The sequence below is a fragment of the Phyllostomus discolor genome, chromosome 4 (assembly GCF_004126475.2).
Source record: "Phyllostomus discolor isolate MPI-MPIP mPhyDis1 chromosome 4, mPhyDis1.pri.v3, whole genome shotgun sequence".
In the NCBI taxonomy this organism is placed as follows: Eukaryota; Metazoa; Chordata; class Mammalia; order Chiroptera; family Phyllostomidae; genus Phyllostomus; species Phyllostomus discolor.
Window position 1 is genome coordinate 137,693,501 of NC_040906.2, and position 18,117 is coordinate 137,711,617.

Sequence of the window (18,117 nt, forward strand, 5' to 3'; positions counted from 1 at the left end):
TAGGAACGTAGACTGATAGTAATTTATTTGTGATTTTGCATCAGTATGCATAGTATTATTTATTTGGAGCCTTTACTGTTTCAGAGATTATGTGATTAATAATTAAATTTAACAAGTATATCATCCTATTTTTGTTTTATTGCCTAGAAAGCAAGTCCTATTAAATAATATTGTTTCTTATCCCTGATTGCTAATTTAATTTAGATGAAATTAGGCCTCCTAGGACTTTGAAAAACCCATTCTTAGAATTGACTTGGTTTTTTATATGCACTGTATAAAACATTTAATAAATATGTATTTTGCTCAGTATTTTAATTTGTCTATGTACTGTGTTATAATAAAGTAGATTAGTATTTATTTAATTTTATTTAGTGTCGATACATTCTGCTGTGGAGCATAAACAAGAAGAGGTAAACATTTTAAGGTGTATAGGAAATCTCTGAGAAGGATGATTCTTCTGATTTTTTGTCTATCAATTTTATAAATTTTTTGAATGGCAACAATTTTCATTATATAGAAGAACAACTTATATGTTTTTTGAGATGACAAGTAGCACAATTTTGGTATGTATTTGGAATTGTGGAGAGTTACCATGACTCTATCTTGTAGTCATTTTGAGTCCCATCTTTAATCACCATTCATTGGAATGATTTTTAAAAATATGCTGTGTGTTTCTAATGGGGATACAGAAGAATTCCAATTGTCTAATTCTGCAAGACTTCAGTGTAGATAATTTTTTTTTTCTACCTGAACACTAGGTGAACATTCTACTTGGTTAAATGTAACTGTTATGAAAATTGTTAAATGCATATGTAATGTATGGAATTAGTTATGGTTTCTCCTTACAGATATCATGTATTCATACACACTTAGTCATATGTCTGCGTTATTTAGACTGTATTTTGTTCAGTTGCTTCGGTCTCATTGGAATCCATTGTGCTTAACATTAGACATCATAAGACCCAGAAGTTGAAATTACAGAGATGCACGTTTGTGCAGTTACACACTCCAGTCAGAGTGACCTGGGTTCAGGAGTGGCTCGTGCTCCTTAAAGAGGGCTCATTGTCACTTAACCTGCATTTATTTGTGAAATGAAATTGTGTGCTTATATATCATTTAACCTATTCTTCACAAGGTATTGGATAAAAGTCTATTTTTAAAGTCTTCACAAAAAATAATGCTTAAAATTATAACACTTCATTGAACTTGGCTATTTATGAACTTGAGCCATTTCAGTAGACTCAAATATTCCCTGGATCTAAGTTCATAATAATACTAAATTTACTCCTTTATAGTTATATTTAACATTAGAATCAAAATGCTTTTGTATTAATTCTCTAGCCAAATACAAAATTTATCATTTTGTAGTTATGCTACTTGAAATCAATATCTTTAATCAAGTATTAGAAAAATAATCAAAGAAAATATTTTATATTAATGAAATACTAGAGTCTGAATATTTTAGGAGGAAATTTTATTGAGTGTTGCTTATTCCATTAATAACAGAGAGATGTAACTTATAAAGACAAATCAGAGTATTTAAAAAGTAAATAATATCTTTAAAATTTAGTAATTACATGGAAAGAAGAAGCAAATATAGTTTAAAACTAAAATTTGGATATTAGAATTTATTTATTTATATATTTTTAAAAGATTTTATTTAGTTTAGAAACAGGGGAAGGGAGGGAGAAAGAGAGAAAGAGAAACATCAATGTGTGGTTGCCTCTCACACACCCCCAGCAGGGACCTGGCCCACAACCCAGGCACATGCCCTGACTGGGAATCAAAACAACCATGTTTTGGTTTGCAGGACAGCACTCAATTCATCAGCCAGGCCTATTTTTTGCCTTTAAACAAAAATTTATATTTTAATAGGTGATAATGAAAATTAATGATAGAAACTTTTAGAATCTGTTCAGAATGTGAAGGAAGTATAACTGCATTATAAAAATATATAAAATATTATATGTTAAATATTGAATGCATTTTTATATTGATTAGCAATTTTAATAGCTATCTACAATTCTGTATGACAAGAATTGGGGGGGAATATTTTCAAGCTGCAAAATCTCAAGCATCTATATACCACTGCCAGGAAAAGGAAGGAATTATTGCTGGGTACATAGGGAAGTCACCCAGAAAACTGTATCTGTCCTATCTCAAACCAATTAATTAGACTATCCATTTAAGATCATCATCTTACAAAGCTTGTAGATTATAGAACGACATTGCTTGAAAGCAGTGTTTTGTCATAAAGCAGGCTCAGTATCATCAACAAAATTCACCAGAAGCATCATTTTTTGTTTTTTTTTCCCTATGTATAAGCAAACATTCAGGAAACCTGTTTACGTGGATTTCCGTAGGACAACTGAGTGGCATGCAGGGTGAACCATGGTGTGTGGGGTCGGCTGCAGGCCAGAGAGGAAACCACAGTGTACAGGTTTTACGCTCTAAGTCAGGTTGTTGAAGCATAAAACAAACTGTTTCCTTGAAGTTTTTAAATAGGATGATCATGATCATATTTTTAAATTCAAAGACTTCTCAGAGCAGCTCTCAAATTAATTACTGATTTTAACTCAGTGGTTTTGTTTTTATTACAGCATTTCAAAAAGAAGCAACACTTTAGAAGTCATCAGACTTTATTATTATGAAATTTTAGGGAGAAAACTCTATGAAATGAAATAATCTTTTGAATGATATTTGTAGTCAGTTTTAATTTTACCATCTTAAATATTTTTCTCCTTTAAAAGTTTAGCATCATGATACTAAAGACACTGCAGCTTTAAAAATAAGCATATGAATTTTAAAAACAAAAACAAAAGAGGAAAAATTTTCCTTTTACACATTTTCTTATATTTTATTAATCAAGATGGTACAGTAGAAGATTAAAAATCTATAATTATTAACACCAAGTTGTGTATACATTTTAAATGCTATGATTTTGAGAAAGATATTGACTCCATGTGGAATAAATTATAACAATATAGTTTCTGCTAATGCATTTTTAATACTCACTCCTTTATAGAATATATTCCTTTTATCTACATGACATATTTGAAGAACATTTTTGTTCATTGTAGTATGTATAACATTGTCCATCAACCTTATAAAGATATTATATAAAAAGGAAGGGGGCAGCCACTTAGAAATGGAAGTGTATGGATTTTTATGCCTGTGAACTTGAAACATTTATTTTCTGTTACATTTCTTTTATAGTGCCTGTATCTGCCATGCTTGTCGCCTTGCAGAAACTTTTCACTGAGGGCCTTCCCAGATGTCAGCCAAAGGCATTTCCCCAGTGGTCAGCTAGACAGCTCATTGCTGGCTGGCATGCTTTACTCACTCTCTCAGTATGTTTCTCTCTCAAGATCCACAGGGAGAAAATTTTTAATTGACTTAATCTGATATATAAAATGTAAAAGGTCATTTTTCTCATATGGGTTACCCCCTCTGTCCTTTTTTTCCTCTGCAAATACTGAAAGTGGTGATGCTCTCCATTATTTTTAATTTTTTCTCAGGTGCTTTCTTTATTCTTATGTTTTTAAGCCAAAAAATGAAAATTAAAGTTTCATAAGTTCATGTTCACAAAGTTAGCATTGTAAAAGTCTTTTTTATGGTTTTAGTAAAAATGGAATACTCTGTCATTTGTTTGTTTCCTTTTGCTAAAAGTTATTTGTGATGTTTAATTACTCATTACCATGTCCTAAAAGTATTTGTCCTGTTTTTCAGGTAAGGAGGGAAGAGGATAGAGGCCAGGGAATAATTCTGAAAGACATGATATCGTTCAGAAGAGTAGAAGGGAAGACACTAAGCCTTAATATTTATCTCAGTATAGCGAATAACGTGTTAGCCAGCATCACAAGAAGGCAGGCTGTGTTCGGTGTGGATAGTCACACTTTCTGCGTGTGGTTCTAGCCCGATGGTGTCAGTCGAAGGGAGTTCTCCTATAGTGTAAAGCATATTTGTAATATGCATCCACTCCAAGAATTCAGATCATAGCCTTGGCAGTCAGTGCAGGTGTGTGCCCTTCTGGTATATGCACGCTCAAGGTTGTGAGTTTCATAATCTTTTATAGATGGAAGAAGTCATACCTGCAATGATTAAAGCATTCTCTACTTCAAAACATTAATTACACTTTTGGTTTTATTCTGTTGTGCAGGTGACTTGGATTATTACTGGTTGGATCCTGCCACGTGGCATAGCCGGGAAACGTCACCAATTAGTTCGGTAAGCTTTCTGGGAAGAGAGAATTTGGGATTTAGGGTTAATGTGTGTTACTTATTGTACTTTCTCTGATATGTGTTACACAGTCATCTTATTCTGCTCAATTATAATATTGTGTGAGCAAATACTGATTTCATTTAAGGCAGAACAGTTTTGAATAAAAGAGTTAACTGAGTAATTATAACATTTTAAATAAAAAGCAATTATTAAATAATGGCTAAATAGAAATTAGATATTATTATGATATCAACATAAACAACAGTTTAAAATACAGAACCAGTTTTCTTATATAAGCAGGTATATTTTTAAACTTCAATTAGTTATATTTCAGAGCTGTTTTTAGAGATGTACTTAGTTGCTAACTACTTTTAGAACTATTTAGCATGAGTACTGCAAATAAAACAGAGCTGAAAATGAAAATTGTTGTAATCTAAGGATAGAGCCCATCAGAATCAAGAATTCCCTCCACAATGTGTTTTAACTGAGGAAATCACATCATGCGACAACCTATAATTATGTGCCCATGGGAAAGAAACAACTTCTCTTCAACTTTATTCATGTTTTAATAGCATCCTGTAACGTGGCAGCCATCTAAAGAGGGGGACCGACTAATTGGACGTGTTATCCTTAACAAGAGAACAACCATGCCCAAAGAGTCAGGTGCATTGCTAGGTCTCAAAGTAAGTATGCTGTTTTAAATCATTTCTGCAAGGGTGGATTTTACAGTATGGACTGGATTCAACAAAGTTTCTGACAATGATTTCTAAATATTTTCCACCTATGGTAGATTTAATATTTTATCTAGGTTAATGTTTTAAAAATACTTTATTCATATGACATAATATTATGTTAGGAAACTGCAATAAAATATAGGAAAACTAAAAAATTTCTCTGAATATAAAGTCCAGAGGTGATTTTTATATCAAAAAGGTTTTAATGAATGGTAGTAATGCTAGATAATATTATTATATCTTAACAAGCAACATAAAACATCATTAAAGGTATTTTTTAAGTGCAGTCAAGTTTGTGGTAATACCCAAAGAGTAAAAGGTACCTTTGAAAATATTAATTGACTTAACAGATGTAATGAAAAACTAATAAATTATAAAAGATTGTATTTTATTGCAGGAAAAATATATATTTTGTTTTATTGTGTGTGCATATGTGTTAAATCACATGCTTTTATTTGCTTTTCAAGCTTAGAGAAAGATTCAAAGATGTGGCCTTTGAAATTATTTACCGAGAGATTGTATTACATTTGTGTGAGAGTTTAACCCCTTCTAAGCCATTGACTAAATCTACTAAATTATTAAGTTAATGTACTTAATAGTATCACCTTATTTATTATTGCCGTTAATTTCTCTTGCTATGTAATAATTCTGGCGACCTCCACTAATGGGCACATCCCTAAGAGTTGTGAATCAGTCTCAACTTTTGAGCATATTCCTCTGACTGTATAATTATACATATGTAACCCCTGCCTTGGAAGAAGTTAAACCTAGAAACTTCCAGATGTTTTTAATTCTAGTTACTGTGGAAAAGCCAGGTGAGAGTGTTAAATAGTCAGTAATGTAACTCAGACTTTGAGAGTTAGATTGGAGCACATGTATGTTTCAGATGAGGAGCTCGTTCAGATGGTCAGTGGCAGAGAGGAACTTGGGCTGTTACTCTTGGACCATGGTGCATTGCTTCCCCAGAGTGGTGTGTTGCTCGTTTGAATTCGTAGTCGTTATGTCTTAGACCTACATTTCACTAAAAACATACAAGAGATCAAGATCTGATGTGACAGTGGGGCATAATTTGCATTTAGAAATACAAATTCAAACGGTGTCCATGAATTGAGAGGATAAAGGAAAATGAACCCTAATGTAACGGGTGTCAAACACTTCCTGTTTGAAGGTAAGTAAGGAAGATCCAGCATTTGTCTTCTAAGGTTATGCATTATTCATGGCATCTTGGTATTGTTAGGTGGGTATTAGGAATCAGTCTATAAGCTTCCTTAGGATACATGGTCATCTTAAATATCAGATGTCATTTTCTTTTCAAAACTATACTGCCAGCTCCTTTAATCAAAAATGTATTTCAGTTCACTAATGTCCCCACACTTAGTTCTAAATACATCTTAAAAGACTGTGATTAATTCCTTCAACCAGTGAACTATGTTTCAGTCTTGGGCACTTATAAATTTATGATTATCCAGGTTGTTGGAGGAAAAATGACTGACTTAGGACGCCTTGGTGCCTTCATCACCAAAGTAAAGAAGGGTAGCCTTGCAGATGTAGTTGGACATTTAAGAGCAGGTAAAGTTCTTTTTTAACATTTGAACGATGTGTACTCTGTGCATGAGTTGGTGGTTTTCAATTATGGGTAAGTTATATATGAGACAATTAAGTAAGTAACTAATTTAATGCAGGAAAAAAGTTTTTTTTCTTGATGTTGATGCTTATTATAATGAGTAACTATACATCACTAGCAGTTTGGAGAGAGTAAGTATAGGAATCCTTTTTATTTATGTAAAAATAAGTAGATGAAAATGCTGAAGGATTACTAATTTTCATAGATGTCTTCATAATGTTTCTACAAAAATATAAATAAGTTAGTCTTATGAAAAAAATCACTATTTATTTCTTTGGTTTATATTTAAGCTATAGTAATAATTATTACAGTATTTCATAGTGGTCCCAAAATACGTACTCAGTAGCAGTATTTTTAATAAAATATAATCCTAATCACATTTCTTTTACAGATTATGTAATAAAATACTTGTCAATTTAAACATGCCATATATTATATTCATGACCTATTTCTTGGTATTTGGAAACTTAGGTTGCTCTGTAATATGACACAATAGGAAAACATTTTATTATGTTAATAAATTTTCTTTTGAGGGAAGAGCAGAGGCAGTTAAACTATTTGTATCTGTTTTGCATTTATTTTTAAAAATGAGAAAAGATAAGAAAAATAAACAGAATATGTGGAGTGAAAAAATACTTTTTTTTTAATTGAAGGGGATGAAATTCTAGAATAGAATAGTTAACCCCAGATGGGAGCTACAAATGAATAAAAGAACATTTCTAGGCTATGTTTTTAGTTTTTACACTTTAAGATTGTAATTGTTGTGACCTTTGAAAAAGTAATTCTATGACTGTTAAAGACATTTCTATTGTAATTGATTACCAGGATGCCAGTTCAACATCATTTAGGTTTTTTTCTTTGATAGGAACATGCTGTGCATATGTTGTATAGAGAGAAAGTTCAAACTGGGTTATTTATTTTATCTGCTATACGTGTAGCTTTGAAGATGTACAGAGGTACAGCACACTATTACTTCTTATCATGGACTAGTTACCATTCAATAACTATCTCAATCAGGAGTGACTGCCAGTAAACTGAGTCTTTGCTTATTTGATGGTTCAAAAATAAGCCTTAAAAAGTACAAGAATCTTTTGTTGACTACTCCAGTGTAAGATAACTTTACACAAATCTGAATTTTCAGATCTGATAATAAACATAATAGCTTTTGATTCTGTCTTTGTGTTTTATTAGAAAACTTAAGAAAGTCAGTGACAGTTTTTTAAAAATTTTATTTATTTAATACCCTTATGAGCCTAGAGCCTGAGAAACTAAATCTAAGATGTTAAAAGCTCAACTTTAATACCTATAAAACTTTCACTTTAAGTTATTGATGTATTTGAAAAATGTTTTTAAATAAATTAGGTCATATATTCTGTTGGATTTATGCTATAATTTAAGAACTATTTTTCTTCTGTTTGTATATAAATATTATTTGTCTATAAAATGACAGTGATGTGGTTTTTATTATCATGACTTTTGTTCAGCATTTGCAACCTTACTTTAATCAGGCCATAGCTCTCTCCACTGCAGACGCCCCTCGTAAGTCCATGCACTGTACTGCTACTTGATAGAATCATCCAAACCGAAATGGACACACACTGTTCCTAAGACTTCCTGGGGCCTCCCAATTATGATCTGCTCAAGTAAAAGCTCTATAACTTTGCTCTCTACTAACAATTCCAGCCACTTCCATTACCATTCACTTTACCCTGCAGCCATGGCAGTCTACCTGTAGCTCCCTGGGAATCTTATTCAGCCTCAAAGACCTGGTTAGCGCCTCCAGTCTACCTGTTTTCTTTTCGACTCTTCTGCTCTGCATGTTGAAATCCTTTTCATCCTTCAAAACTTATCCAAAGTTGCCTTAATTCTAAAGTGTTTCCTGATATCTCACCTATAGCAGTAACTACTTACTACTTCCTTGGCACTACCTGGTTCTACTTCTGTCCCTCAGATGAACTCCTATCATTTTATTAGAAGTATTCATTTCTATATTAGTCCCCCACCAAATTTAAGAAAAGATAAAGTCTCTTCTTTATCTTTGTATCATCATATTCTACATCCCTGCCTAAAGAGAATATTCATATATAAATAAATATTGTTAAAGAGACCACCTTCTGGTTTAGGATGTAATGATTTATAAAGCATAAATACATGTATTGAAGTTAATTTAATATTAAAAGTTGCTTTCAGGTTGCTGTCTATAAAGAAGAAAATTTTATAATGCAGTGGTTTTGGACAATGTTGATTGCAGTGCATTGCTGAGTAGTTAAATTATTTTAGTGTTTGCATTCATCATTTAAAAAGTGAAACTAACAATAGAATAGAAAATATCAGGGTAAGTATCATTTCAGAAAACATTTTTTCATATACATATACACATATGCATATATACATTCACATGATGCAAATTTTATTTCTGCTTTTGGCTAAATAAATTTAGAAGACTCCTAGTATATTTTAAATTTGTAATTATTTTATTTCTCTTTTTAGAATGAAGTATATTTATTGCCTACTTGATTGACATGGCTAGGGAACATCTTAGGTCAAACTTTTAGAAGTCATTTAACTATTGGTAATAACCATATTCTTTTACCAAACCAAAGCAGAATCATGTGCTTTGCATATATTTATTTTTAATTTTGAGTAAGCAAACATTTGGGTGAAAAAAATTACCTTAAAATAGTCCCATCAAAACAAAATTTTCTACTTTAAAAAAGCTAGCCAAAAACTAAAAGATTTCATGTTTATGGTTATGATGAGTTTGACTCATTAGCTCAAAAAATATTTGCTTAGCTACTAAAATGTTGTAGACACTGTGAACAACAAAATAAGTAGCCTCAAAGTATTGAGACTAGGATAGTTTGGCTGAGCCTGTCATTGTGTATTGAAAGGTACTGGACAGAGAACCACCTGGGGCCTAAAACTACACTAAATTTAATTTATGAAAATCAACAGTATTTCTCAAATGATCTATGGCGAAAATTCTAGTTAAAAATAACAAGTTGTTAGCCCATGTATTGTAAACATGATACCATATACTCTCCTTGACTGATCTTAGAATATTTAACAAACTAATGAGTATCAACTTTTTACTATTTTAAATTATCTTCTAACTTCTTAATGTTCACAGTATACATTATGTATAGAATGTGTGTGTTATGAACATCTGGAAGTGGGTTAACTGTCATGCAACAGTTTTGCATCTGCTTGCTTTGTAACTTTGCCATAGCTACCTGCGTTACCCTGTGGGTATGAATTCAAGTCCTTTCATGCATTTTTATTCTGTTGTGCATCTGGTGAAGACAATGAAGCATGACTTATAATTGGAAAATTCATGCTAATAAATGTTAATTGCAATTTCTACCAAAAATAAAGCAGGATTTATGCAGAGCTTAAAAAGAATCTTTCACATTTAGAGACGCCTACATTTATTATATGGAGGGCATGCTGCTAATTATTATTTTTTAATGTTTCCAAATAAGCTGTGCTAATTCCATTCCATAGCATGAGATTATTTTTGTGTTATTTCTGGTATATTTCAAAAGATAAAGGTAGTTTTGTATTGTATTGTTTCCAGTGACAAGTAGGATTCATTGGGGGAAAGAAAAAGAAAAAAGGAAAGAAAAGTGTTTAGAAGAACCATTTAGCTGACATGATATGGCAATCAATATTCTTTTCAGAGCAGAACCTAGACAATTAAACTATTTGTATATGTTTTGCATTTCTTTGTAAAAAAGAAAAAAGATAAGAAAAATACACAGAATATATAAGGTAAAAAAATACCCTTTTTTTTAAATTCAAGGGGATGAAGTTCTAGAATGGAATGGTAAACCCCTGCCGGGAGCTACAAATGAAGAAGTTTACAACATTATTTTAGAATCAAAATCAGAACCTCAAGTTGAAATTATTGTTTCAAGGCCTATTGGGTAAGGCTAAAAAAACTTACTTCTTAAGTTTAGTAAATTACATGTATTAGCAGGGTTTTAGAAAGAACTTTATACATGCATACAGTACATGTGAACATAGAGAGTTTTTCTTCAATGATGGGCATACAACTTAGATTTTTAAAATTTCTTAATTTTTAAAACCTGAAAACTCAGTTTTTCTCACAACATTTTAGAAGCTCCACAATTTAACAATTGTAGTATCAAAAAGTATTGATATACATTTTTAGAAATAAAATATAAAGTAAAAAATTTTTAATGGTAGAATGATTTATTTTTAGTAATTCTCATTTAATGAGTGATGTTTCCTTAAAGGAAGTCACTAACAAGCTCATCATCTTGTGATATTTAAAATAGTAATGATTTCATATGTCTATGTGAACTTCCTACTCTGAGGATAGAATATTTTTTCTATATTTTACCCATAGGTAGTTCCAACATTTATTTAAAAATCAAGCAAGTATAAAAATTTTTAATATTTTAATTGGTCATAATAATTAATATATTTTTAAAATTTCTATTTTTGGCATAATTTAATTATCTACAGCCAATAGGTTATTTTCTACATCTGTGTGTAGAATTTGCCATATTGTTAGCTTTTCCTGACAAACCCACAAAGTCTAGAATATTCATTTTGCCAGTCTAAATTTTTGGAAGGCATATTTATCTCATTATAATTAGCTTAATGTTTGAATATATTTTAGACATTTTTTCCTATTCTCTAAACCATCATAAAACCATTAATTAAAAATTTTTTGTGTTGAACAAGTGCTAACCTTAAATTCTTGTTGTCCTTATGATTATGTCAATGCAAAACATGAAAGGAAATATAATTATTCTAATTCTCAAAATATTGAAAAGATTCAAAAACTAATATTAATATATACAACTCTAAAATAAAGGCAAGCTTATAACCAATTTTAAGTGGCGATTATTAAGAGTAAACACTTGCAAAAGTATTGTGCATTTCCATGCAAATTTTTAAAAAATAGCAACACTATAATTTATGCTAGTTTTACATAATATGTGTTCTAGTGCTGAGGTAAATATAAGACTGGAAAAGAGGTAAGTAATTGGAAAATGAATCAAAAGTACAAAAAGTAAAAGTTTAAAGTCAAGCATTGTGCACATTGCCAAATACTTTCACATATGTAGTGGTTTCAGAGTCATCAGCTAAAATATCATTGATTCTTAGTGACTTTAAAAAACTAACAGGCAATTAAAGTGGACTGGAATAACATTTTTACTATTTTTACTTTTGTATGAAAATAATTTAAAAAGTAATAATCTACATAGCCAAACCCTAAGATGTCATGGATTATGAAATTTAAAAGAATATGGGATACAAAGATCATATTTAAATGAAATTGTATCTGGTATCAATTTTCCAGTTATTGGAGAAATTATTAGAGCCCTGGAATAATAGTTTTAGCTATATTTAATAACTATGTTTAATGTAGTTCTATAATTTAAAGTGGAAAGGAAATATTTATTCACAGTTTTGTGGCACAGTGATTCCTAGAATTATTCTAAGTATAACTTACATGCACATTGATCAATATGGTAGATCTACTATGGAAAACCATGTGGACGTTCCTCAAAAAATTAAAAATACAACAGCCTTATGACCCAGCAATTCTACTTCAGAGCATTTCACTAAAGAAATCCAAAACACTATTTTGAAAAGACATATGCACCTCTGAGTTCACTGAAGCATATTTACAATAGCCAAGATATGGAAGCAGCCTGGGTGCCCTTCTACAGACAATCGACGCAGAAGATGTGGCATATGTGTGCAGTGGAGTTTCACTCAGCCATTAAAAAGAAAGAAATCTTACCACTTGTGACAACGTGGATGAACCTAGAGGGTATTATCCTAAGTAAAATAAGTCTGACAGAGAAAGACAAAGACCGTATGATTTCACTTACATGTGGAATCTAAGGAACAAAATAAAGAAACAAAACAGAAATAAACTGATATAGAGAACAAATTAATAGTCTCTAGGTGGGAGGGATATTGGGGGGGATGGATGAAAAAGATGAAAGGAATTAAGATATACAGATTGCCAGATATAAAAATAGTCACAGGGATGTGAAGTAGGGAATATAGTCAATAATATTGTGATAACCAGGGCGATCACTTCCCAAGGTATATAAATGTTTAATCACTATGTTGTATACCTTGAAACTAATATAATATTGTATGTCAAATGTAATTGAAAATAAAGTTTAAAAAGGAGAGATGTAAAATGGTAATTAAAAAAAGAAAACAACCCCTGGCTGGTGTACCTCAGTGGATTGAACGTGGGCATGCGAACCAAAATGTCACTGTTTTGATTCCCAGTCAGGGCACATGCCTGGGTTTCAGGCCAGGTCCCCAGTAGAGGGCACGAGAGGCAACCACACATTGATGTTTTACTCCCTCTCCTTCCCTTCCCCTCTCTCTAAAAATAAATAAATAAAATCTGTTTTTAAAAAAAGGTAACAAAAACCTATGGTCTAAGAGACACCACTCATCCTGAGATATTACCATTTTTTGCCAACATACCAAACATAACGTTCTTAAACTTTATGCTTATAATTGTTATTAGAACTATTCTGCTACCTCAGTTGTGTGTAGAACTAATTAAGAAGGTTTGTGTAAATATCAGGTGGAAATTTAAGCCTGAAAATATTACTGAAGCAATTAATATTAAATAAATTTTGTTTCAAAGTTATGTAAAAAATTTTACAACTTTTTCACAGTTCTTTTTTTAATAAACACATAAAATCCAAAGCTTATACATGGTTTAAGGGTTCTATATTCTAACTTTCACAGTTGACTTTGAGGCTGATTTTCAAAGAAGTTATACTATTTAAAAAATTATTTCTAGATTTTAAATGTTTACTTTTATTTGCTTAATAAATTTCTGAAGAAAATAGCAGAAGATAAATTGTTAGTTTTCTGCATCTTAGATTTTGCAAATTAGTTTTTTAATGATCATGTAAAATATTTTATACAAATTATTAGTTATAAAGATATATAATAAGATGTATTTATAAAATACATAATGCAAGGCATGTTGCCAGTTGTAAGAAGTATAAATTGTAGGCAGTTATGAGAATTAGTTTGCACAAAAATAAAAAAAAATATGAATAAGAGGCAGGAAAATAATCAAATGTAGAAAACTGTTTTTATTTCTATCTCCCCAAAATTCAAAGAAAATCAAACTGATGTTAGATGAGGTAAGTGGTTAGAAATTCTTAAGTAATATTCTAATAATTCTGTTGGTATTAGCTTACTCCAGTCTGCTTTAATATGTTCTGTTAATACTTGCATATTGTTAATCAGGTCCTTACACTGATAATAAAATATCTTTGGAATACCAGAGGTAAAGTAGTTTTGTGCAGCACAATTCCCAAACTGAGCTGGTCCAGGTTTCCTAAGGTTGCAGTGGGTAATGCATTAAGCCGAGGTTATATTAAATATTTACTCAGAGTAATTTGTGAGTGTGACAGGAATGGGTGTTCTCACAAGTCACTTTCTAATCATATCTAAATGGCCATCTATTTAGCTAACTTCAGTATAGAGATATGAATCTCTATATAGGGTTATATATGTGTATATAAATTATATATTCACATATATAAAGTATTTTGGCTTTTTGTTGCAAGCTTGTATCACTTATAATTTTCAAAGCAACTCATCCTTTTCATTTTATTAACTTTGCCCATGATATTCATCATATTATTTTATTAATGAGAGATGTTTTCATCCCTTTCATTCAGTAAACTCTTTCAGATGTGTTTGTAAAGCATATTACTGATTTGAAAATGTGTCATTTTGATTTTCTAGAATTAAAGTAAAATACTACCTTTAACATTTTTTATTTCCAAAACCTGCTGTTTTGGTAGTAAAAATATTGTGGTAAATTTAGCCACAATATTAGTTGAATTGTTGTCATGTTAAAGTGTTTTGCTATTAAGTATATAAAAAGTTATTTTTACTGCAGTTTTTATTTTTGTGTGGTGTTTGACATTCATGCACATTAGTAATTGCCTTAATAGTAACTCCTGTCCATTTCCACACCCGTAAAGACCCAAAAGGATTTTTCACACCACTGAGGTGAAATGTGGCTTCGGTTGCCTCAGGCAGGGTCATTTAGCTAATGGGATTTTCACGGGACACTGTTTCTTTCAGTGACATTCCACGGATTCCTGAGAGCTCCCATCCTCCCCTGGAGTCCAGTGAGTATAAGATTTCCTTTTTACAGTGACATGTATTGAATGGAATTGATGAATATTTATTATTTTCTTTAGTTATTTGATATAGGTAAATTGGTATTACTCTAGTAAGGTCATCTGCAGTGATATCAGAAGTTGGCAACTCTGACACTCATTGGAAACTCAAAGAAATTCTACTTTATTTTCTTTTTGTACTGTGTGTGTGTGTGTGTGTGTGTGTCTGTATGTGTGTGTATTTATACAAAAATCTTCACTGGCAGTAGTACCATTCTGAATCATGAGTCAGGACACTCACAGATCTCAGCTATTATGCCAGTAACAGTTCCATTTGCTGTACATTGAAATTTGGTGTGATATTGGGTTGTTCAGTTTGGCAATTAGTTCAATCTCATTAGCAGTCTGGTGAAGGACACAGGCCCATTAACACATAATTTTCTGCACCACAACAGTGTTAAGTGTGACCATGGAAGTTAGTGGATGGAGTAGAGGTGAAGTTCAGTGGGTGTGAGTGGGTCAAGGAGCAGTGTGTCCAGAGGTTGAAATAGCTACATGGGCATTAGAGACACTCCAGATGAGAGAAGATGGCAATATAGGCAATAAATTATTGACAAGTAATGAAGTTTTCAATGTGAATGTGGAAGTGACCCAGGTATTTACTTTGCCATGGAGTGGTATTAAATTAATAATACTTGTGTTTGATCACCAAGTATTATTATGTAACCCAGCTTGTAGAAATTAGGAATACATGGTGGTTTAAGGGGAAAACGACTGGTGGTAGTTATAAGGAGGAGGAAAATATATGGGTGGGGCAAACAAGGACCCAGGGGTTAGTATATTAAATGCATACCATCAGTTGTGCACACCTGCTAGAGATAAACCCAGGTTTGGTTTTGAGCTTCCTGATAACCAGTATACAGATGGAAATGGGACCAATTACATAATTTATAATGTTGCTACTAATTAAGCATTAACTGCTATTCTATTAAAAACAAACTGATTATTAAAAGCAACAGTTTTCTTGTACCGAGACCCAAGGAAAAAAACATCTTACGGATACTTGGTAAAAGAGACATAGTAACAAAGCTTTTATAGCACTATTTCTTATACTTGAAAGTCTTTGGAGGGCACAGAATGATGCTATATGGCTTAATTTAGACTTAATTTACATGTGTAGAAAAATAATGTGTGGAGAGCATATCCTCAGCCAGTGCTCTGTAATTAGTGCTTTACCAGTAAAGCTGAATTCTGAATGGCTGTGGGCTCAAGATTATACTTCTGGAGTGACAGCATTAAACAGACACCCTGTACTGCTGGTTGTGTTGGTATAGTCAAACAGTGACTTGGAAAGTGAGAATTTTTATATGAAAAAGGGGGGAAAGGGCCTCGCTGAGTGGCTGAACAGAGAGCCAGCTTCCTTCACAGGAAGGTGAGCAAGTCACTTGTGCATCGTTAGAGAACAGCATTCTCAGGCTTTCAAGAGATCTATTTGTAAGAGCTGAACTGAGATAGATGGTAAATCTTAATTTAAAATAGTGATGAATTCCAGGCTTACATTTACTCATAAGTTATATTATATGTGCATTCATTTTAATTTCAGGACAGTTCATAACAAATGATCCTTTAGCCAAGATAATTGACATAACTGGTACCATCCTTCTTATCCTTAAAAGTATGAAGACTTTGATCGATATGTGATGTTATGCAAGAGCTTAAGCTGAACAATTGCTTCCAAAAATGAAGAAAATCAATACTTATAAACTGAAGTAAATAAGTAAAATATCTGATTATCTCATAAAATAGGCAATTAAAATAGGCAATTAATCAAATAAGACAATGTGATAACTTTCTACAACTATCCAATTTAAAGTAGACTCTGCTGTTATTGTTGATATTTAATTATGGTTTTAGACAAATAATGTGCATTTAGCATTGTCTAGAAAAATCTTTATTCCCCACACATGTTACATACATGTTACTGAAAATTACTTAATTTTTTTCTCATTTTAGGCTCAAGTTCTTTTGAATCTCAGAAGATGGAAAGGCCTTCCATTTCTGTTATTTCTCCAACAAGTCCTGGAGCTCTAAAAGATGCCCCTCAAGTCTTACCAGGACAACTTTCTGTACGAATTTTTTGCACATGTTGAAGACCATTAGTATTTTGCTCTCTGTTCTGAGTCTGTCTTAAAAAATGTATGGCTTTCTTTGAAGCTCATGAGATATTCATGGTCCCTTAACACCATAATCTACAAGTACATCAATATTTCATGCATTAGATTATTCCTTTGTTCATATGTTTATTTGGAAATATTTATTGAGTGCTTATAATGTGCCAGATGTTCTGAATGTTAAGTGATAAGTAAGTAAATAAAATATCCATTGTTTTTGTCTGTTAAACAAAAGTTTCTGAGGTAAGTGTTTGGTTAGACATGATGAACTTAAAAAGTTGTGTTCCATTTACTTAAAACCTTATGAGGCTAGAGACTAAAACATTTAAATCTAAAGTACTCTATTTAACTTCTTAAGACATTTGGTGAAACTTTTTATGCTGCTGTCACTCTGAAAAAGCTGTAGCTTCCCTCACTGTTGCTTTATCCACGATCTGTGAAAAGCTGGGATAAAGAAACTGTAACTAACTTACAAAAACTCATAGCTTTGTAGATTATGGTGGAATTCGGGACATTTGTATAAATAACTAAAGCAAGAAAAACTTGCTTTAAATTATTCTATACATACTAGTTGACTTTTAGCTTCATTATTAGAATGTGGATTTCTATAGTCTGTTTTGCTGTTATTTTTAAAACCTTTCTTGGTTTTAACTTCTATTTTTAGTAGAATGAATATCTTTGTAGAGTCTTTTGCATTATTTTAGCTACCCTGGCATCTTTTTATCTTTGTTGTATGTATGAATCACACGTACACTCCACGTATTATTTAAGAGGGAAAATACATCTTGGTTTTGTGAAAAACACATCTCTAGGATTAATTAGAAACAGATACAGATTCATGCAGATCCAGGTTAGAATCCTTAATCTTACCCTTACTCTGAAAAACCAGTCCCATGGTAAATTAGCTTATCTCCTTATCATCAGTCTTAAATATGTTCCAGTATATACCCATTAAACAACTTATGCTCATAGTTCTTATTTAATCATAAAACCAAAACTAACTTCTAAATTTTTAAAGCAAAATAAAAGTTAAATTGTCCATTGCCAATACAAATACTGTTACTGGCTGCTGCAGTTTTGGTTCTTAGGAGTCTAACAGTAGACTCCAGGTATCATTTTCCCATTTTTCTCTATTCAGACTCTCATGAAATCTTAACAAAAATATCATCACTTGGTCTTTGCTTAGTTTGAAGGCGTCATTTGCG

General features: G+C 31.7%; 1 protein-coding gene across 50 annotated transcripts in view; it reads left to right on the forward strand.

The window, feature by feature from the left end:
• RIMS1 (regulating synaptic membrane exocytosis 1) overlaps positions 1 to 18,117 on the forward strand; it is a 420,732-nt gene that overhangs the window by 265,795 nt on the left and 136,820 nt on the right. For all 50 annotated transcript variants that reach the window (XM_036024349.1, XM_036024352.1, XM_036024323.1 and 47 more), the window contains 6 exons: positions 4,160 to 4,227; positions 4,794 to 4,904; positions 6,425 to 6,524; positions 10,382 to 10,505; positions 14,704 to 14,750; positions 16,755 to 16,867. In XM_036024349.1, the coding sequence (XP_035880242.1) occupies positions 4,160 to 4,227; positions 4,794 to 4,904; positions 6,425 to 6,524; positions 10,382 to 10,505; positions 14,704 to 14,750; positions 16,755 to 16,867 (563 nt within the window). The remainder of the gene's footprint in view (positions 1 to 4,159; positions 4,228 to 4,793; positions 4,905 to 6,424; positions 6,525 to 10,381; positions 10,506 to 14,703; positions 14,751 to 16,754; positions 16,868 to 18,117) is intronic.